The sequence below is a fragment of the Podarcis tiliguerta genome (genome assembly GCF_965153285.1).
Source record: "Podarcis tiliguerta genome assembly, chromosome: 14".
Classification (NCBI taxonomy): Eukaryota; Metazoa; Chordata; class Lepidosauria; order Squamata; family Lacertidae; genus Podarcis; species Podarcis tiliguerta.
In genome coordinates, this window is record NC_139547.1 from 30,942,003 (window position 1) to 30,964,613 (window position 22,611).

Here is a 22,611-nt window from a genome sequence, read left to right on the forward strand (position 1 = left end):
ATTTCATTTATTTATCACATTTATATCCCACTTCCCCCCCTCCATTTAATCCTCACAACAACCCTGTGAGGTAGGTTAGGCTGAGAGGCAGCGACTGGCCTAAGGTCACCCAGTGAGCTTCATAATGGTCCTAGAACCTCGGCCTCCAGATTCCTGACACACTATGCCACACCACTTCATTCCCACATTTGCTTTTCGTACAGCTATTTGTATGTATAAAAAGCAGAATATCATAGCATATTTAGTAATATAGTAATATTTATAGTACGGGACACGGGTGGCGCTGTGGGTTAAACCACAGAGGCTAGGGCCTGCCAATCAGAAGGTCAGTGGTTTGAATCCCCGCGACGGGGTGAGATCCCATTGCTTGGTCCCTGCTCCTGCCAACCTAGCAGTTCAAAAGCACGAAGGGCAAGTAGATAAATAGGTACCACTCCAGCGGGAAAGTAAACGGCGTTTCCATGTGCTGCTCTGGTTCGCCAGAAGCGGCTTAGTCATGCTGGCCACATGACCCGGAAGCTGTACACCGGCTCCCTCAGCCAATAAATCAAGATGAGCGCCGCAACCCCAGAGTCGTCCGCAACTGGACCTAACGGTCAGGGGTCCATTTACCTTTAATATTTATAGTATAGTAAATATTTTAATATATAATTTTTAAAAATTCTGCTAGGGTAGGGCTGAAAGACGGTTCAAGTGCCTGCCAGAAGCACCTCCCTCTTGTGAACTTTAACATTAAGAACACTTATTTTTAGAGGCTTTAAAACAGCGGCAAAGGGAGCCAAGCATTTCCTCTCCCCCACAAACAGCTTGTCACAAAAAATGTTGTTGCGGCCCCTGCTCCTCTCACTAAGCCAAAGTTGGGTCCCTGCCATCGAGCAGAGCGGGCATAATTGTCTCCATTCATACAGCACGCCAGCGATCTGATGTTTGTTAAGAGTGGAGCCAGCTTCCCCTCTCGGTGCCAGAGTGAGTCATCGGGGGATCCGAGGGGAAAGGTTTCGCAACGAGGCGGGCCTGAGTGGAAGGAGGCTGCAAGGGCTTCCCGCCCCAGAGATTCCCCAACTTAAAAGGCGGCCCCACACAATGGTTCAGGGTTTGTCCTTGGGCACATGTGCAAGACCCAAGAATGACGCCAAAAAGCTCCCTAGGGAAGCCTTTGCCAACCTGGTGCCCACCAAATAGATTGGACTACCTGGGAAGATGGTGGACCTTCATCGGAGGTTTCTCAAGAGAAGATGGATGGTCGTATTGTCAGGAATGCCATTTATTATTATTATTGTTATTATTGTTATTATTATTGTTATTGTTGTTGTTATTATTATTATTATTACTACTACTACTGCGATTACTGCATTGCAGGGGGTTGGACTAGATGACCCTGGGGGTCCCTTCCAACTCTACGATTCTATGATTCTGTTGACTCCTGTCAACCCCAGCCAGCGCATCCGTATTACTGGAAGGCACCAGGTTGGCTAAAGCAGCCTGCAATCCACTCTGTTCTGTTTTAAGCTGGAATTGGAATACCAACTCTACTTCCGGATTTCAAGAATCCAAGTAATACGCTTCAACCAAGTGGCAGTTCCTCTTTCCCCAGCCTAATTTTCTTTTTTACTTTTTTTGAGCGGGGGTGTGTGTCAATGGGCCATTGTATGCACTGAAAGGTTTAAATGCCCCTTTCCCCTCACTGCAATCATGATCCCATCCTGCAGTTGGGTGGGGTGGAGAAAAGAAACAGATATAAAGGCCATGCCATTTGAAAAAGGAAACGTTAAATGGAAGGGGTCGAAATCATGTCTGGAGAGAGGCAGAATCATAGAGAAGAAAATAGCTAGACCAATCTGTACTGACCATAGCCAGCCAAATAACCTACCCCAACAGCTGTGCGATGGGTCACCTAGGTCCGGAGGAATTGCACAGCTGTTCCAATATGTGTGTCTTCTCTTCTTCTTCTTTTTTTAAAAAAGAAGTAAATCTGTATTAAAATACACACACCAGCTGGATGCTGGTTTTATCTGTCGTCTCTTAATTTAAACTTAAACTTAAATTTAAAGGGAAATCATCTGCAAACACTGTAAAAACCCACCTGGAATCATGAGGCAACCTTCTTCCTCCTCTCAGGCCAGCCAAAGACAGATGAGTATCTTGGCAAATCCATGGGAGGTGATGAAGCCCTTTCCTCTACTCTGGTTTTAAAGTGTTACTAATTGCCTGTAAACTGACACTAAACAGAACCCCTAGCCTGGACATGATCTCTGCAATTCCCAACATACACCCCTCTATCCAACAGGGGAATCTTGAGATTCCCCAGGCAGAAGGGAGGCTTGAGAGAAGGTCATTGCCCTGAAATTTTTGGAATGCTATCAGCACTCCAAAATCATCCAGATTTCTTAAACCCATTTTGAAGGTATGCAGCCTGGTAGGACTCCAACTCCAGCTGTGAGCTCAGAATAATGTGTGCAAACTGAGGTCGTAAAAGCGGTTCTGAGCATTTATCCAGTCCGTTTCAAGGGCTTCAGATACATCATCTTCTAAATTAGACCCGTATTTATCATCCCCCGGAATTGCAAACAAGGCCTAAGCTTGAGAGAAGAGCAACTTGCCAGGAGGTAACAGCTCAGAGTTAAAATCTGAATTGGAGATTTCCTGCCTCGCAGCTCATGTTTTCAGTCATCTTTGCTACACCATCTGCGTGCAAAGTATATATATTTGTGCTCATTGCAATTGTTTGTGTAATTAGCTACATGCAAAGGATAAGCTACACAATAGTTTTACAGTGGTACCTCGGGTTACAGATGCTTCGGGTTACAGACGCTTCAGGTTACAGACTCCGCTCACCCAGGAATACTACCTCGGGTTAAGAACTTTGCTTCTGGATGAGAACAGAAATTGTGTGGCGGCAGCAGGAGGCCCCATTAGCTAAAGTTAGTACCTCGGGTTAAGAACAGTTTCAGGTTAAGAACAGACCTCCAGAACGAATTAAGTTCTTAACCTGAGGTACCACTGTATTTGTATGCACATTTGTATGTGAGGTACCTTAAAATAAAATAAAAACCCATCATTAAGGGCAAAACTGGGAATGTAAGATGCTGCTTTATACAGTCAGACCCTTGGTCCATCTAGCTCAGTACTGTCTACACTGACCGGCAGCAGCTCTCCAGGGTTTCAGACATGAGTCTTTTCCCAGCCCTACCTGGATGCATCAGGGATTGAACCTGGGACCTTCTACATCCAAAGCGGGTGCTCTAACCACTGAGCCAAGGCCCTTCACCCAAACTACATGTGGTGAAATATGTGTAATTATGCTCTGACACATTTTTGGGTGGGCACAAGGGGGAATGAAATGAGAAGAGGGTGAGGAGAAAGGCGCCTTAACCCTGTCCCCTTCGGCTCACTTTTCCCCTCAGAATTGCCCTCCCCAAATGGCTCTTCTCTCTGCCAGAAGAAGACAGCAGTCCCTCCCCACTCCTGGACTCCATATTTTCCCCTCAAGGAGAAAAGCAGCTTGGAGAGGAAAATTTGGAAGAGGAAAATAACCAAGCGCCTTTTGGGTCTTATTTTCTGCACATCTGCCCTTGATTTGGAGCATTTCTTTGTGGTATTTTTCAAGGAGGATAAATGTGCATTTGTGACAGCACAGGCTGTGGTCTGCACCATGAGAGGGAAGCAAAGCAGTCCCCCACGTCTTGTTAACATCACCACTTCCGCCAATGGGTATCGTCTCCCTATCATCACCACCACTACTAGTTTTTCCCACTTTGGGACTTTAACTGGCCCAACTCCCTATACTGGCTAGAATGGTATGACACTTAGGCATGGCGTGAAAAGGGAGGCATCAACCCAATTATCCAAAACAAACTATGCTTTACTTTATGTTTTAGGAAGACAACAAGTCAGATAGCAGTATTTTTTTCCAAAAAGAAAGCAAGCTTTATAGTTTGAGGTGTTAGCTGTAAGAGTACATAAAAGAAACACAGGAAAAAATAAACACATTCAGCTAAACCTATTATTAAACAAGCCAATACTTATTGATCTGCAATCCCCAATCCAGCTTTTAGGTCCCTTTTAGGTCTTCCTTGGGCTTTTTTCTGCTGCAGTACTCAACTATACTATTTCCAATGTTCCAGCTCAAAGTATTTCAGCCCGTTTAAGCTCCTGAACTCTTCAACTGTTAATTCTTCAATTACTTTATTTTCCACCTTGATTTATACACATTATTTTCACCTCATCCCAACCTCTCAGCCAATCAGAGGGGGAGAAGACACCTGGTTAAATTTCTATTTCTCAGACTAAACATTGGACCTTCCTGTGTACTTTTGACCTTCCTGTGCAGAACTTTGTGCTGTGCACTTCTGACCTTCCTCTCCTGTGCAGGTATAAAAGCCTTAGTCTGATCCCAACCTTTGACAGAGCAAGTTGCTCACTCAGAGCTGTCTGTGATGCAGCAACCTCTGAGGAGCCTTCAGCCTTGCTGCTTTCCTTGTAGGTTCTGGCATCAGACCAGAATACAACAGCCTTATTCTTTCACAACATCCCATGCCTTCTAAACATGCATCTGACTCCACCCTGCACGTAGAGGCTTCTTAGCTGATCTATAGATGACGTTCCTACAGTTAGCACCCATGGTCAAATATCAGTGCAGGTGCAAAAGGTGAACCTGTGCCCCACCTTCCTCAGCCCTTGGGTTGAGGACCACCTGTTGGCACAAATCCTGGCACTGAAAGACCACCCAAACTGCCTCCACCAGATTAATCACTGCAGGCCAAGAACAGGTATACTGCAGGGCACCTATACACAGAGAGGTCAATACTCAAGGTGGCCAAAGCAGGTTAGCCAAACTGCAACTAATCAGGCCCATAAAGAGCAAATGCAACATCCTTGCAGAAAATGTCACCCTTTTGGCTGACAATAATGCTAGGGCAAAGACAGGCTGCTGTTTCACTGAAGGGCAAAGCAGTACGATCTGGAGGGGGGGGGGGGACCACAGTTCCAGCCACTCTGCTGCTTTGGTTCTGACAATAAGTTTATCCTCCCATCACACCATACTCCTATAAAAATTAAGTGGTAAAAAACTCAATTGTAAAGTAAGAAGGATGGATTTCAGCTTTGATATCCGTGATCTGGTAAGATTTGGTGATCTTATGTTCTCATGACCACACAGAAATGCAACCCAGTAGGTCAGCCTTTCCCAGCCTACTGGTGCCTTGAACTCCCATCAGCCCTAACCACTACAGTATAATGTTGGGGCTGATGGGAGTTGTAGTCCAAAACACCTGGCAGGCGTAAGGTTGGCAAAGGTTGTCCTTGAGGCAGCAAAAAACACCACCAGCTGCTGACAACAGTCTGAAACAGCTTTCCATAGCCTGCTGTCCTCCAGCCATTTAAGACTAGAGCTCTGGCTGGGTTTGATGGGGAGTTGTAGTCCAAAATATCTGGAGGCCATCAGGTTTGGGAAGTCTGGTCTGGCCCCAAGATCAGGAGAGAAAGTTGACTATTCCTGGCCCACTGTGGGCTAGTCAGGTGCACCCATCCCTCAGTACAGTTATTCCCCTTTAATTAAGTGGAAGGATGTGACCAGGATTCTTGCAGGCTTTCCCCAAGCAGAACAGGGTGGGAAAGGAGCCAGTGTCCGAAAAACCTTATCAGCACGGAACACAGTTCCTCTTCACGGTTTATCTCGGAGCCCAAACTGTACAGCAAGTTCTGAAGCAGCTGCCACGGGAGCGCGCCAACATTCCCTGCATTGCTCCGTTCCCCCCTTATCTCCTGGAGCAAGAACAGCCTGACAAAGAGGGTACAAAGTATTTTGGAACAGCCAGTGGGCAAGTGGGAGGGGAGGAGGAGGAGGGCTGTGGGTGCAGAAGCCATGTGATCACCAACCTCACCCACAAGCAAGGCCCCAACGCAAGATCAAGGGCATGGAGCGAAGGGAATGGTGTGAGGAACGGTTGCAGCATTTGGGGCTTTTCAGTTCAGAGAAAAGACGAGTGAGAGGCAACATGATAAGTTTATGAAATTATGCATGGCATGGAGAAAGCGGACTGAGAAAAGTTTTTCCAACTCTTTCCTAACACAAGAAGTCGTGGTCATCCAATGAAGCTGAATGTTGGAAGACTCGGGACAGATAAAAGAAAGTCAATCTCTATGCAGCACAGAGTTAAACTCTGGAACTCTCTCCCGCAGGAGACTATGATGGCCAGAGACTTGGATGGCTTTAAAAGAGGATTGGACTAATTCACGGAAGGGAAAGCTACCAATGGCTCCTGACCATGATGGCTATGCTCTGCCTCCACGTTCGGAGGCAGAAATGCTTCTCAATTTCCAGTTGCCAGAAACCACAGGACTGGAGAGAAGAGTTTGGATTTGATATCCTGCTTTATCACTACCCTAGGGAGTCTCAAAGCGGCCAACATTCTCCTTTCCCTTCCTCCCCCACAACAAACACTCTGTGAGGTGAGTGGGGCTGAGAGACTTCAGAGAAGTGTGGCTAGCCCAAGGTCACCTAGCAGCTGCATGTGGAGGAGCGGAGACGCGAACTTGGTTCCCCAGATTACGAGTCTATCGCTCTTAACCACTACACCACACTGGCTCTTAGACAGAACAGGTTGCTGGACTAGATGGGCCACTGGCCTGATCTAGCAGGCTGTTGTTATGAGGTATCGATGCCCTGGCCTACAGATCTAGAGAGCAATAGGTTTCGTAGATCTATGAGGTGGGGCATTATGTTCTTGGTAATTTAAAATAGGAGGCAGCCACCACAGATGAGACCTGCGCTTGGATCACTTTCAAAAGCAGCTCCATCACATGCTGCTGAAAAGCATCCAGGGGCCTAGTGGGCGGGCAGTCAGTGAAAGGTGAAGGGTTGGGCCAGTGAGGTTTCTTTTCTTTTTTACTTGATTACATTTATATCCTGCCTTTCCTCCAAGGTGCTCAAAGTCAGGTACAGAATTATCCCTTGCCCCATTTTATCCATACAAGAACACTGTGAGCTGAGTAAGGCTGAGAGGCAGTAAGTGGTCCAAGGTTACCCAGTGAGTTTCAGAGCTGAGTGTGAATTCGAACCTTGGTCTCCCAGGCCATAGTCCAACATTCTAACCCCTGCACCATACTGGCTCTCTGGTGTCCCCCTTCCAAGCTCCAGGGTTCCTTAGTCAGTGCCTGACCTGGTCAACCACTGGCACCAGGCCTGAATCCACGGCTGAGTGTTACATTTGAACTAAGCTCATGTCGAAGTCCAAACCAAACTAAGAACAGCTGGCAAAGGAACATCTTGTTGCCAGTAAATGGGTATGCCTGCCTCCCAAATCTCATCCTCTTAGCGCTACTGAGCTCAGGCTTTTGAATAAATATTATCATTAATAATAACAGCACCATTTGCTATTTAGCAAGGCCAGCAGATGACCTTGATTTCCGTTCCTGCAGGAGCTGCCTGTGTGTAAAGTTACAACACACTTTTTTTTTTTTGTTCCCACAAACATCCTCTTAGCAAATGCGGACATTAACAAAATCACAATTTTGGCTCTCTGTCCAGCCCTTTACATTGTTATGCCCTTATGCAATTTAAAGGTGGAAAAACTGCGCACTGAAAAGTGACAATCCTAAATTCAATTCTCACATTAAAGAGCCTAATGAAAAATTGTCAGCAGATTTCTCCTAATATAAATATGCTTACATACAGTTTTCCATAATATACATGTTTTTGCAAAGTGACTTCCCCTACTAGAATGCATTTTTAATGTTATTTTCTGTAATATATGCATTCTCTGCACATTTACCCTAGTATAAGCATTTTATGCATGTATTCTTAACGATTCCGCAACCCTCCTATAGGTGAACAAATACAAGCACGTAGCTGCCCTATCCCATCCAGTTTGGCTTCGAATGGGTCCCCAGAATCCTCTCCTCCCCTCCTAGAACTTGTGCAGAAGTTTCTCAGCAAATCAGCTGAAAATTCTGCATAAACATAGTAAGATCCTTGGCTTTATTTTAGAAACCAAATGGACTTTGTTCTTTTCTGTACATTCCTTTTAAAATGAACACGTACAAGGCAAAGGGGAAATAATTTATATACAATAATAATTTATGGGGGGGGGGAGGAGAGCAAAACAGGGCCATGAATCTTTCTTTACTATCTTACCAGAACATAATAATTTGCCCTGCTGAATCAGGCCAATAGCCCATCAAGTCCAATACCCTGCACCCCACAATAGCCAACCACATACACCAAAAGGAAACCCACAAGCAAGGCCTGACCACACAAGCGCTCTCTCTCCCTGTGGTTTCCAGCAGACCCATCATGAGTAATTATTATTATTATTATTATTATTATTATTATTATTATTATTATTAATTTCTACCCTTCCCATCTGGCTGGGTTTCCCCAGCCACTGACAGCCTCATTCCCCTCCATGAATTTGTCTGATCCCATTTTAAAGCCATCCAAGTTGTCAACCATCACTGCCTCCTGTGTGAGTGAGTTCCACAATCTAACTCTGTGTTCTGTGAAGTAGTAGTTTCTTCTGTCTCTCTTGAAGCTTCCAACATTCAACTTCACTGGATGTCTGCGAATTCTAGTTTTTGGGGGTGGGGAGACAGAAACTCTGCTCCATCCACTTTCTCCCCATCACACGTTAAGGTCATAAACTTAACTACTAGGAAGAACATCTCAAAGACAAATTTTATTAGAGCTTCAGCTTCTGTGCATTTGTCACTGGGTCCAAGAGACTGACACAGCCACCTCTCTACCCTTCTGAAAACTGTCCAGGGACAGATGTTCTGGTTAATTAAATCAAAAGAAGCTTGCAAGAATTCAGCCGTCCATTCCCACCCAGCTTATCAAAATGCAGCAGCTTCCAGAAACACACGTGGCTGAGCCCCTGATAAAGCCCATCTTACGACTGTTCACGTACGCCTCTACCAACACACGTCACTTTGAGCACAGCATATCCTATGCCAGCCTTCGCCCAACCCTGTGAAACCGCAGAGATGTTTTAGGATACAACTCCCAGCCAGCACGTCTTCACCTTTCCACATTCTTCAATTTACTTTTAAGCAGGTACAAATCACGAATTATCAGCTGGGTCAGATAACCCCGCAGAGAGCAGCGCCATCTCCGGAGAGGCGGAGGGGGTGTGTGGTGTGATGGGCAGGGTCTATCAGCTCCGTTTTCAGCTTAGCAGCCAAATATAATCCATTCCCGCCCTTTGCTGGGAAGAATGCTGCGATGGAATCTAATCTATCTTGATCCAAGACAAAGCAAAGAGGACAGAGTGACCAGGAACCGTTTTCTCTCCATACACTCTGAAAGCAGCCATTATGGTCTAAGATTTCGCCTCTTGGCAAACATCCCTCTAACAAAGGTGTGAGAGAGGGCAAAAAATAGCTGCTTTGTTTTTAAACGATTTTTTTTAGTTAAAAATCTGCTCAACTTCTTCGGTTTTACACAATAAACTGGGTTATGCAGGGCCAAGTATACAAGCAGCACACAAACAACAAAGAAGCTTGTGGCACCTTTAAAGACCAACACATTTATTACAGCAAACTTTAAGAGGACCTCAAGGCCTCTGGTTTTGCTTATCCTGCAAGAGACCAGCACAATCTACCTTTCTGGAAAAAGAGGCGCCAAGGGAATGAAAGAACAAAGCACCACATTATCAGCTGGTACCAAAGTGATTCATCAGGGAGTTTATCTGCAGATTGCCAAGACTCACAGTAAACTGGAAGAAATCGGCCCAAAATTGATCCACATCTTTCATGGCAGTCGGGTGGCCGTGAGCACCAGGGATAGGTGTTTTCTCCCTGATGGGCACAGACATCCAGAACTGATTGTGAAAGGCATGAAAGAACCACTTGTAGAAAGCAGTGGCATTTCTTACCATAACAGAAGTTTGGATAAAGCAAAGATGGTGAGACACAGAGGAGCTGTGAGGGGATATAGGAGCTGGGATGGGGGTTTGGGTGAGCTGTAAGGAGATGGGCTGGGGCTTCACAAAGGGAGTCAGGAGTTTGGAAAGCCATGCAAACAGGGGCAGCAGCCCTTACTATATTCAATATTCGTGAATAAAGCCACCAGCCCTTTTATACCCTGGCTGCATATGAAGTTAGTGTGAGCCTGCAGAGGAGACAGAGAGGACCTCTGCTTTTGGCTGAAGCTGATCAAGTATGTTTGCTCCAGCTTGGAAGGCATTCCTGACCTGCCTCTTCATTTGTGTCACGGCTGTGTCAACAGGAGAACTGTTAGCAACATGGCACAGGCCCAACACGTTCCAATCTTGCTGCAAACAGAGAACAGCCTTCTCTGGTGCTCTCCAGGTGTTGTGGGCCTGCAGCACCCATCAGCTCCACTGCTGAATCCCCCACACTTCCTGTGTACATTTCCTCCATTTTTATTGTCCTGTCCTCCTGCTTTTAATGACTGGCAAGGCCAGATGAAGAAATGTCGCTGCCTGAGGCAGACAAGATGGTGCCCACAAAGGCACACACCACACTTCATGTAGCACAACAAGCTACCTTGTTGATGGGGCAGCATCTTAAAGGCAAAAAGGATGAAGGGCAAGCTCTTAATTCCCCCCCTCCCCTGCTTTGCTCTCCAGTCCCTCACTGGTATTTCCCACCCATCCCAAATCTGCCCCATGAAGTGGGTGCCCAATGGCTGGACCAGCCCTGATGAAGAATCCTGCTGGATCAGGCCAATGAGTCAATGGGATGGATGCCTCAATAGGAAGCCCACAAGCAGGATCTGAGTACAAGAGTGACTCTCTGCCACTGTGGTTTCTAGCAACTGGTATTCAGAAGCATTGCTGCCTCCAACTGTGGAGCCATCATGGCTATCCTCTGTAAATCCTGAATTCCAACATTCTGCTTTGTTGGATGTCCACAAATTCTAGTGTTATGAGAGAGGGAGAAAGACTTTTCTCTATCCACTTTCTCTATGCCGTGCATAATTTTGGAAACATGTATTGTGTCACCTCTTGCCCAACCTTTCTCTAAACTAAGAAGTCACAAACACTGCAAGCTTCCCTTGCTGCGGAGACCCTAGTATCACTAGAGGCCCTTGTCAAGGAACCATATTCCTTATTTATTTCAATGTTTTGCCCTGCCCTTCTTCCTGAAAAAGCTCAGTGTGGCAAACACACCAATTATAATAAAAACATAGTCAAAGGCATTCTAAAAACAGTTAGAAACATTCTAAAAACATTCTCTCAGCTGGTGATTATGGGGTTACCAAGAATACTATCTTCTAGCCATTTAATGCCTTGAGGAAACAGGAAGGTCTTTAAATTCCTCCTAAAAGTCCATCATCTCCTTAGGGAGATATATGCTAGAGCAGACATATTTTACCAGCCTTCCCCAACCTGGTGCCCTCCATATGTTTGGGACCATGGAGCTGCCTGAGGATGATGGGAGCTGAAGCCCAAAACAGGCTTCAGATTGGGGAAGGCTCAACATAAAGCAGCTCCACATTGAATCCTACAATTCATCTTCACCCCACTTCAAGCACCTCAACCTCTCCTAAGGCAGCATCCAAAAACATAATCCTGAAGTCAAAGAAGATGTGTGTCTATAATTCTTTGCTAAATCTGTAGGTCCCACATTACAAAACATTTTTGTTCCACTAGAAACCTGCCTCAAATCTGAAGCTAAAGATTTCACAAGCTGAGTTCAAATCAGTTATGTGTAACTCGACCTTTTTGATCCCACTGCCTTTACTCACAGTCTCCTGGGCACCAAAGCTGTCTTGCCTGTTCAGATCAAGCTACTCACTCGCAAATCATTAGTATTGCTATCTATTTGCTCATTCAAAGCATTTAACACCCTGCTCTTCAGCCAGAAAAAGCTCTCAGATCTTACAGATCAATAGAGCACAACACAGTCCTAGCCCTCAGGTTTAACAACCTATAAAGACATGACCCAAAAGGAAAAATGAATGAGGAGGGGAAAGGAAAGGAACTCAGGTACCAAGTTCTTGTTGTTAAGATTCATACAATAAACAGCTTTGAAGCTCACTTTTTTTTAATGGAATGCTTATAGTTAAATGGGGGGGGGGGGTCAAACAGGCCTCAGAGGCCTCTGAGAAATATCCAGGTGACCCAACCTTTTTGGAAATGGCTATAATGCAGGAACAAGTTATTGACCTTACAGGGTGGGGCCTCGGCCTTCCAGGGCGAACCTGGAATGTGCTGGCTTTTTGTCACTCGCCATGCCAGGTAAGCCGATGGCAGCTCAGTTGATACCACTATCTCCAGAGCAAAATGGTTCTCCTCAGAGAGCTGTTGGCTTCCATTTCTTGACTACGGGTGCTTTCTTGGAGAGATTCTGCAGTCATGTTATGTACGTTCCACTTCTTACTACTGTTAAAGCTATAAATGTAATTTTCATCAAAGACAACTGGAAAAAAACACCTCTTGGTTTTGACTGAGAGGGTTTCCACACCAACAACCAAAGCTGTTGGCCTTGAAATGTTACCTAGGCCAGGAACAGCACTTTAGATGGCTTACTGTCAACACAAGAGGAAATTTTGAGCTGACATAACAGTGCTGTTAATTAAAGCTAAGCGGCTAATTGAGATCTTTAGCAGGAATGTAAATAGTGCCCTGCAAGATCAGAACAGAGATCTCTCCAAGCCCTCCCTAATCTAGGAACATAAGAAGAGCCTGCTGGACCAGATCAATGGCCCATCTAGTCCAGAATCCTGCACTCACAGTGGTCAACTAGATGCCCCAGTGGGAAACCCACAAACAGGATTCAAGCACAAAAGCAACTCTGCCCCGCTCCTGTGCTTCAACCTCACACCCTCCAGATATTTTAGACTACAGCTGCCATCAGCCCCAGCATCCTACAGCTGTGCTGAACGAGGCTGCAGTCCCAAACATCTGGGGAGCACCAGGTTGGCGAAGCCTGCCCTGCCATGTCTCCATTTTAACCGTCTCTCCCCCCATTACCCCGCCAAAAAGCCCTTGCTTACAGGAACAGCGCTCCAATCCACTGACTGTTCTGTCTGCAAAACCCTGACAGATTCTGCTCTCCATCACTGCAGGCTTTTCCAGAGTGGCAGATCTGTCTCCATTATGACGCACTTGGCTTCTGAAGGTGCTTTTAATCAGAGTCTATCAAGAAGGCTTCATAGCTATTAACCTGGCATGATAATCCTGATATATTGCTCTGAATTACAGCATTTGGGAACCTGTCCACAGATCCCAGCCTTTGTTCAGAACAGTCAGCCAGGGAGGTTGTTTTTTGCCAGAGGCTTAAAAAAAGGCAAGTTATCTTGACCACTGTGTCTGTAAAAGGCTAAAAGGCAGCTCCCTGACATGTTGAAAAAAGGGTTTGCATGGCTACCCTAGTGGTATGAAAGAAGGGGATAATTTATCAGGGGTTCCAATGTAGCAGTGTGTTCCTTAGTTAGATAATTTATGTTGCCACCCTTTGCAAAAGCCATAGAGCAATTTGCAAACAGGCAAATAGATTTTTTTTTTAATCGTACAATAACACAATCCATAAAATAATCCTTAAAAACTGGATAAATGTTACGATTTATCTATATATACTGCTTTGGGGCCCCAAAACACCCACTCTAAAGCAGTTAACAGGATTCTAATTACAACCAACCAATCAAAAGAATATGAAGTAGCAAAATCTTCCACCAATCACACTGAATATGCGTTTGTGAGCTGGGTTCATGCTCTAACCACAGATGCAGCTCCCTGCCATTCCACTTCACTCTTGGGAGCCAGGTGAACCCACACGCATGCACCTGCCAGCTGCTCCAATCTCTCACCAAGGAGCAAGTTCACCACAACCCAGGGGAGCCTCCTTGCCCTCATCACACCCCCTTGGGGCCACCCACCACTGGCACACTAGCGCTGACCCAGCATCGATGGCAGCCGCCAAAGTGCCCTTGCAGTTTCCTCTGCAAAACTGCAAGAGAGTGGCTTTTTCTGAATCCTGAGAAGATTGCCCAGCCACCTTGGGTGATCCCTAAGCAGAGGGAAATCTGTCATTTTTAGCTTCTCATTTTTCCAGTCTTAAATTCAGTTCGCCACATCTGTTTGCGTTGTTAAAAACCCTCCTTAGAATTCATCAGCATTTTAGTGCAAATTCCTCCCAATATACACATTTTGTATGCAATGTTGCCCAAAGTACACTTGTTTAAAAAGCAATTTCCCCCTTTTGCATGTTATTTTTTACCAATATATACATTTTTACCAATATATGCATTTTTATGGACACTTTACCTTAGCACATGCATTTTTGTACCCATAACAACTGCACTGCAAAAGTCAGGAAAGCACGTATTTCCAAGGAGGCTGTGTTCTTGCATTGTTTTGCAAAGTGTGAATTCGGCAGGTTCGCTTTTAATTGTCAGTTGGGTCGACTTTCTCCCCCCTCCCTAGCGATCTCCCATCCCTAGAGATCATCACAGACATGTTAAAGGAACTCTTTCCCCACCACCCATCATCACCAAATCACTTGGGCCGTTGGCATAAACACAGCTCTACTTCCAGGAAACATCACCAGCAGGCCCTTTCCCCGAAAGAGGACAGAGCTGTGAGCAGCTTGGTTCCGAGAAAGCAAAAGGAGGCCCTAAAGGACACCGAAGATGGGGTGGAGGAGATCGTGCAGCAAAGTCTGTTGATGTTCTTTCCCCTGCAAAAAGGTATCCAGGGACAACAGTAGCCTTGAGCTTTTAACAGAATCATTGCATCTAATTTCTAAGAAGAGAGGAACTGGGACCTGAGGCTTCTAGTTTGTGGACTTTATAAGTTTATGGTTATTTGGTGGTAAGGGCAAGGAGATCAAGTCCTGCTCAGAGGCACCGCCTCCATTACTAGTTCATATGCCTCTGAAAAGCCTAGGCCCTGGCTCAAAATAATTCCTCTCCCCAACCCCTCTCTGCACCAAGTTGAACATCTTGCTTTCCTGGGGTCCAGACACACTGGCCTACCTCAAATTTGAGATAGTGCTTGTTTTCTAAAAACAGGAGGTGTGGGGATTGAACAGTGGTGTAGCGTGGGTTGTCAGCACCCGGGGCAAGGCAAGTAATTTGCGCCCCCTAACCCTAACCCCCAGATGTTGCACCCAGTGCGGCTGGCCCCCCCTGCACCCCCCACGCTACGCCACTGGGATTGAAGCTGGACACCATCCTCCCTGACCTGAAAGCCTTCCCCTCCAGCCTTAGATGTGTGAGGTTGAGAGTTTCCCACTGGCTTCTGGTTGGCCACTGGGAGAACAGGATGTCAGGCAAGTTAGGTCCCCTCTGGCCTGATTCATCAGCCTCTTCTTATGGAATCAGAGTGCTAACACCATCATGAGTGCAAATCATCACAAATGCACACTGAGAAGTCTGAGAAGCCTGCATCAATTGTTCCAAGTGCACAACTTTGCAATCTCAACTCTCTCTCTCTCTTGCCACCCATGGCCTTGCAGGGGGCATTGCATTGTTGATGGCCCTCAGGTCCCTTCCATGGTTCTGAGTTGTCAGCACCTGACTACTGCTCATTTTGCCTCTAACTCTTCCAGTCCCTCAGGGAGCTTCTAAAACACCTCCTGCTCCCTTCAAACCCGTGGGAAAATCAGCTCTGGTCTACTGGGGCCTTTGGGTTTTTCCCCAGAGCTCCTTTATCAGAAATCCCAATGAAGAGCCGCTCAGAGGTCTTAAATGACCCGTTAATCCCGCATTCGCCAACCCGTTAATGGAATTAAAAGGCCCTGCAGAGAACTTTAAAGCCACCACTTAAATCTGCGGCTTGCCTGAATGCAGCTCTGTTTGTCAGGCAAACGCTTAAACAGTCAGATGTAAAAGATTAAGCTGGGGATCTGCAGAATAAGGAGTACACGAGAGCTCACGCAGTCGCCTGGGTCCTGCCAACATATTCCTAATTAGTTTACAGCTATTTAATATTCTTACAAGCCAGTGAGTGAGTTTGAAAGTTTCTGGCTTATTAATTAATTGCCCGAAAAAAGGAAGTTTACATTTTTTTAAAAAAAAAACACAACACTCTTTCTTATCTGGCTAGAGAGAGGTTGAGAATTTGAGACCGCCCAATCCTTTCCATTCACAAGGCAGGAAACCAGGGAAGAAAAAAGCGGCAGCTGCTCCTCATTTAGTCCCCACAACAACCCTGCGAGGTAATGACAGCCCTAAGGGCACCCAGGGAGCTTCATAGCCAAGTGGCATTCGAACCCTGGTCTCCTGGGTTATAGGAGGTTCAGGGAAGTTTTTAATGTTTGACATATTAGTGTATTTTTTGTCTTTGTGGAAGCCGCCCAGAGGGGCTGGGGAAACCCAGCCAGATGGGAGAGGTACAAATAAATTATTATTATTATTATTATTATTATTATTATTATTATTGAATAATATTCTAACCACTGTACTGCACTGGCTCTCACTATCTCATTTGAGATAGATCAGGGATAAGGGAGTGCCCCTTTGGATAATGAGGTTTTTGTTCCTTATTGCACGCTCAAGATCACTTGATATGTCTCCGTTTTGCATGTGTTCGTTCATAAGTCTCCTACTTCCTGTTTCTCCATCAATCTACAAATTGATATTTTTCAACCCGCGTGAAACACTGTCTCTGAAGCACTTTTGTATTTCGCAAACTACGCATCTTTGTACCCATTTTATCTGCGTAAAACATTCACTGAGGCAGTTTCTGAGCCAAAACCTCTTATCACCACATGCAATGCCAGCATGGTGTAGTGGTCAGAACATCAGACTAAGGCCTAGGAAACTAGGGTTCAAATCCCCCACTCTGTCATGGAGCTCACCGGGTGATCTCAGTCACTCGTTCTCAGCCTAACCTCCCTCACAGGGTTGTCGTGAGGGTGAGATGGGGAGGAAAAGAGCTGTGTACTCCTCAGAGGAAGGGTGAGATATAAATGCAACAAATACACAATAAATAAACAAAAATCCTGGGCAATGGAAGAAGAGGGTCAAGATGTTGGGGTACTACTACCATCTCTTTAGAGCCAGCATGACGACTAACAAGATGATTTTATAGTATTGTTCTTTTCCACCCAGCGGCCTGATCCTGGCCATGGAAACATCACACTGCCAAGTCTTGCACTGAGACATTGGTGCACAATTCCTCAGCAGCAGCCACCCTTTCTGCTGGGAATCTGAAGCTCCTTTGGTCCAGAGACCCACGGCACTCGCCTGTGTCCCTGGGAACAAACATGGGGCCCAGCCTAGCCCATCCTGATGCTAATCTTGCTCCCACCTCCCAACCGTTTCCACTTGCTTTGTGTTTCACTAAAAATACAGCTGCAGAGGAAATTTCTGTTGCGGGGTGGATACCTTCCTTCTTGGGAGGGGCTTCCTGCCAACACCCCGACTCAAAAACAACCAGGCGGTTCAAGTTCCTGACCAGAACTCTAATGGGAGGCGGGAGAAGGAGAGGAGGATGCTCTGAGGTCATGCGTATGGCACCGAGCGCACACTTTGATCCCATGCCCGCCCTCGGTTGTGGGCTTGCGCTTTCTGCAAGAATGCTGGCAGATCCACACCGTAGATTTCAAGCACGTTCAGCGCGCATCTAAAGCACTTCCTCCCAAGGCATAATGGGAACTGTAGTTTAAGGGTGCTGGGAACTGTAGCACGGTGAAGGGGAAACGACAGAGGGAAATGATAGAGATAATAAGAATAGTGGTGACAGGCAAGGAGAAGGAAAAGCCAAGGGGGTCAAGGTGCCAAGAGGAGCATCAACATGTTTTATAAGAGGGGTGGGGAACCCATGGCCCTCCAAGCTTCTTATCTGGCCCTCAGAACTCTCCCGAAGCCACGCCCCTGCTCCATCCGCTCTTGGAGGATTGTTGCCTGCCTGGGACATGTCCTTGAATTCTGATGATGTCTCCTGCTTGCCTGGAGGATGGAAAGCGCAGTGGATGTAGAAACTAGCCCGCTGTACAAAGATAATATTGACACTCATTCTCCTGCCCGCTTTTGCCTCTAGCCCTCCCCACTGCAGGCATGTGGCCCCTGGAAGGTTGCCCACAGGAAAATGCGGCCCTCGGGCTGAGAAAACTATCCCCGCTGCTGTTCTAGAGGGTAACCAACAACAAGCCACCCCAAATCATTGAAGTGTAGAGTTGGAAGGGACCCCGAGTATCATCTAATCCAACCCCCTGCAATGCAGGAATATGCAGCTGTCCCATACAAGAATCGAACCTGCAAGCTTGGCGTTATCAGCACCAAGCTCTAACCAACTGAGCTACCTGCCTGGGACAATAACATGTCTCATTGGTTCTAGCAACAGTTTAAACTGGACTGTGTCAGCAACGTGGCAGGCTCTCAAACGGCCATGAATCTTCCTTGTCCTCTCAGAAAAGCACGCCGTTGAGGCCAAAAACATGCCACCATGCAATCTTCCCTCACAATCAGAGCTCCTCTGATAAAAGACATAAAACGAACCTTTCCTGGGCTGGATATGAATGCTTTGAGTTTTTAAAAGCCAGCCCTGTATAGAATCTGGAAAACGTTTGAGGAGGGTTTGCAGCTCTGCGGCAGAAGATCCTAAATCTCAGCCTCACCAGTTAAAAGTCTGCCTGAGAGCAGCCAGGCCGGTGCTGTGCGCCAAAGGCCACAATCCTACAAGACGTCAGAAATGGATTTTAATTTATTTATTTTTTTAAAAAAGAGCAGGTCTATAGTCTTCAGTATAAACCTGAAAGCACAGATCCATTTATGTACTGAACTCTGTGAAGCTAGCTAAGGGGGACATATGGATGACCAAAAGTTACAGCAGACAGAAAATGTTAGTCACTGCCCCTCACCCCAATAATGCAGAATAAGAGGAGGGCGGGACAAAAATGTAAATATGCTTATCTGCCTCATTTCGGCAGGTTGCAGAACTGAGATTTCCGTGGGGCATATAATTTAATTTATTTCCCTTTTAAAAAAAACATACGGTGATACCTTGGTTTACAAACGTAATCCGTTCCGGAAGTCTGTTCTTAAACCAAGGCGTGCTTTCCCATAGCAGCGGGGGAGTCAATTTACAAAGGGAACACACTCAACAGGAAGCGGAACATGTTCTGCTTCCAAGGCAAAGTTCACAAACCGAAACACCTACTTCTGGGTTTGCAGCGTTCTTAATCCAAGCTGTTCATAAACTGAGCTGTTCTTAAACCAAGGTACCACTGTAGTGGGGTACACCCTGCCATGAGTTCAACTTTACTCAGAAGAGGGGCTGGTGCTTCCCTCCCCCTTAGCAATCCATTCGCAACATGCGAGAGATCGATTTCCACCCACTCCCCTGGAAAACATCACAAGTGGGCTAATTAGTGCTGGGAAGGCTGCAGATCTTGCCCCAGGGTCTCTCTAATAAGGTGTTTCGCAGCAGCTGTAATTTAAGCTTTATAAACCTGACCTGATGGTGACCCTCTCTGCTCACTGTTGCTTTTTCTCTTTTTCAACAGCCTGCGCAGAGCAAGAGCGGAAGTGCATTTGTAAAGGAGTCAAGGGAACATGACGGCATTCTCAGGAGCTCAGCTAAATGCGCTTGCCTGAGGTTATCAGGGCTCCTAGCCTGGGGCTCGTTACAATGCAAAGACACCTATAAAATCAGTAGGGTTCTCGACCGGTTTAAGACGTACCTGGTGCAAGATTGTCTGCCCTTGCCTGGGAGCAAGCCCCATTAAAAATATTTATTCATGTGCTCATTTCAAATAATAATAATTATCTGCCCATCACCCAAAGGTCCCAGGGCGGAAATGCATACATTTCAGAATCAAATTTAACTATAAAATGAAAAGCAGCATTTTAAAAAAAACAACTGGATTCAAAATAAAAATTAAAAGGCAACAGCAACCAAAACCCCAATGCACATCTCTCTTACACACAAACCCAATGGCCTATGCAAAGGCCAGGCATATATGGATAGGATTATTCTGTAAATTTAACTGTATTTCAAAGCTCACAAATCACTAGTCCACATTGAGGCTGCTTTTTAAAAACAAGGCTGCCTGTCTAAACACCACTATGAAAAACCATTTCCAATACAGGATGAGAAAGGAAATTTTTTGTCAAGTTTCTCAGCTAGGTAGCAATTCTGACTTGTTTTATTATTGTTGTCATTTATTTCTCCAATTTAATTACATTTGCCTAGAACCAAGCTGAGTCATGTCTGATGCAGAATAAGTTTTGCAAGCCTGGGTAGGAGGAGGGGGAACAATACTTCAAACAAATTTTGGGAATTCAGTTATCCATGCAGTTCCTTCTGCCCACACCCGAACAGATACCCTTTACTCTGAGAGCCAATCCAAAACTGTCTGCAAACTTTTGCAAACCTGCTTAGCTTCCCTTCAATTATTCAGGACACAGAATCTGGGTTTCGTGGTCGCAGAATTCCCGTTTTGCCTGCCTGTTTTGCTACAAACCACCAAATGAGGTCGGAATTAATGGAGCTAATATCTTAGCCCCCTTTTCAGCCTAGAGAATCTGCTGATGGCGTGACCCCAGGAGCCTGTAAATAGAGCCCTAACGACACATCTTGACCTCATTTGCCACAGAGTAACTAAGGACCACTTCATTCCCCTAACCCTTCCCCTTCCGCTAATGCCAGATTATCCCTCCCACCACCACACCCCTCCCTAGTGCAGGAAAGCCCAACTAAAAACCTCCCTCTGCTGTGTATTCATTACAGTCCCGACACTCACTCCCAATGTCCAGTCAAAATGCTGCTGGGTGCCCCAACCCACCCAGCCTTTTTGTATTCCTTCAAAGCAAGTCCATCTGCCACCTCCAGCCCAAGAAAAACAGAATCAGGCGTTTTCAGTGGCTGGGCAAGGGATGGGGGAATCTGACCATTTCAGCCTCTTTCAGTAGCTCATTTCCCAAACCTTAACATCTACACATTTCCATATACGTTTGGCTAGTCCTCATGAAAATCCGTCATGCATTTCAGTGCTGATCTCTCCCGATATCCACATCGTTGTTAGCGATTTTGCCCAGAGTACACATTTTTTTGCAATACAATTCCCCCAATACAATGCATTTTTGCATCTTAGTTTCACCAAGAGGGGCATTTCTATGCACACAAGTATACACATTCTGTTACGCACAACTTGGCCGGCAAACTGCTTTGCAAAATCCAGAATTTCAAAGGCCGTCTGCTCTCTGTTTCACGTGTTGTTTCAGAAATTGCAAATGAGGTAGCTTCCTCTTTAAATGCAAACTCCGTCAGGCATGTGAGGCATGCCTTCAAAGTGTGCTCTCATACCACTCTATAACATTCATGGGAACTGTCGTTTGCAATGGGTGCTGGGAACTGCAGCTCTGCGAGGCCAGCGCACTTGACAGGATTCTTTGAGGGGAGCCATGACATAAAGTGGTGCAAGTGTGCTTTAAGCAGAGAAATATACTGTATTTTTTGCTCTATAAGACTCACTTTTTCCCTCCTAAAAAGTAAGGGGAAATGTGTGTGTCTTATGGAGTGAATGCAGGCTGCACAGCTATCGCAGAAGCCAGAACAGCAAGAGGGATTTATGCTTTCCGCTGCGCAGCGATCCCTCTTGTTGTTCCGGCTTCTGAGATTCAGAATATTTTTTTTCTTGTTTTCCTCCTCCAAAAACTAGGTGCGACTTATGGTCTGGTGCATCTTATGGAGCAAAAAATACGGTAAATCACGCTTGCGCATGGCCGCCATCATACTGGAAAGTCAGAAACCTCTGGCTGCCCAGAGTTACACCCACACGACCCTCCGAATGCGCCCGAAATTGGCCTTACCTTCTTCCCACTCTCCGAGCTCAAGCTGTGCTTGTGCCTCTTGAGGTTTTGGTTGCTCAGGTCCAGCTGGGGCTTCCAGGCCTCGCCGTTGTTGTCGCTTGCAGTCGGCTTGACCGGGGACACCTCGGGGTTTGCCACGATGCCCGTGCGGGCCATCTCCTCGGTGCAGGTGAGCTGCAGGCTCCGCAGGTACTCGTCGGTCTCTTTGTCCACCACCAGCAAGCGAGTCTCCGCTTCCACAGCCTTGATGCGCTGCACCACCTGGCGAAGGATGGGCAGGAAACGAAGAAAACAAATATGAGCAGGGACTCCCAGGGGCGGAAACCAAGCAATTACGGCTACAGAATTTCTGCCGAGTGCAGACCATATGCCTGGTGCGTTGTGTTTATTTATTTGCTGCATTTATATCCCAGCTTTCAAGGTGGCATCCGTTGTTCTCCACCGAATCACCGAATCCTCACAACAACCCTGTGAGGTAGGTTGGGCTAATATAGCCTATTAACCAGGCTTCCTCAACCTTGGCCCTCCAGATGTTTTTGGCCTACAACGCCCATGATCCCTAGCTAGCAGGACCAGTGGTCAGGGATGATGGGAATTATAGTCTCAAAACATCTGGAGGGCCAAGGTTGAGGAAGCCTGCTGTTAACCAATGGTTTCCTTTAACCAATGGATTGAAGGCACGGCAGCACTCGCAACATATGAACGGATTGCTCACAGATGCAGGGTTTGTTTGGCTAAGTATGCTGATAAAGAAACTTTTTATAAAAGTATGGAAATGGTTTATTGAATAGTTAGATAAACTGTAAACAGATAAAAACACTGGCAGGATTATTGTAACAACCTGCAGTTACATAAGAGTATATATTTAAAGAAGATACCGTATTTTT

The 22,611-nt window shown here is 46.0% G+C and overlaps 1 protein-coding gene across 2 annotated transcripts in view; it reads right to left on the reverse strand.

Annotated features, from left to right (window-relative positions):
- The window catches only part of NHERF2 (NHERF family PDZ scaffold protein 2), a 58,831-nt gene that overhangs the window by 28,857 nt on the left and 7,363 nt on the right, over positions 1-22,611 (reverse strand). For both annotated transcript variants that reach the window (XM_083414026.1, XM_083414025.1), the window contains exon 2: positions 21,725-21,985. In XM_083414026.1, coding sequence (XP_083270152.1) covers positions 21,725-21,985 — 261 coding nt within the window. The remainder of the gene's footprint in view (positions 1-21,724; positions 21,986-22,611) is intronic.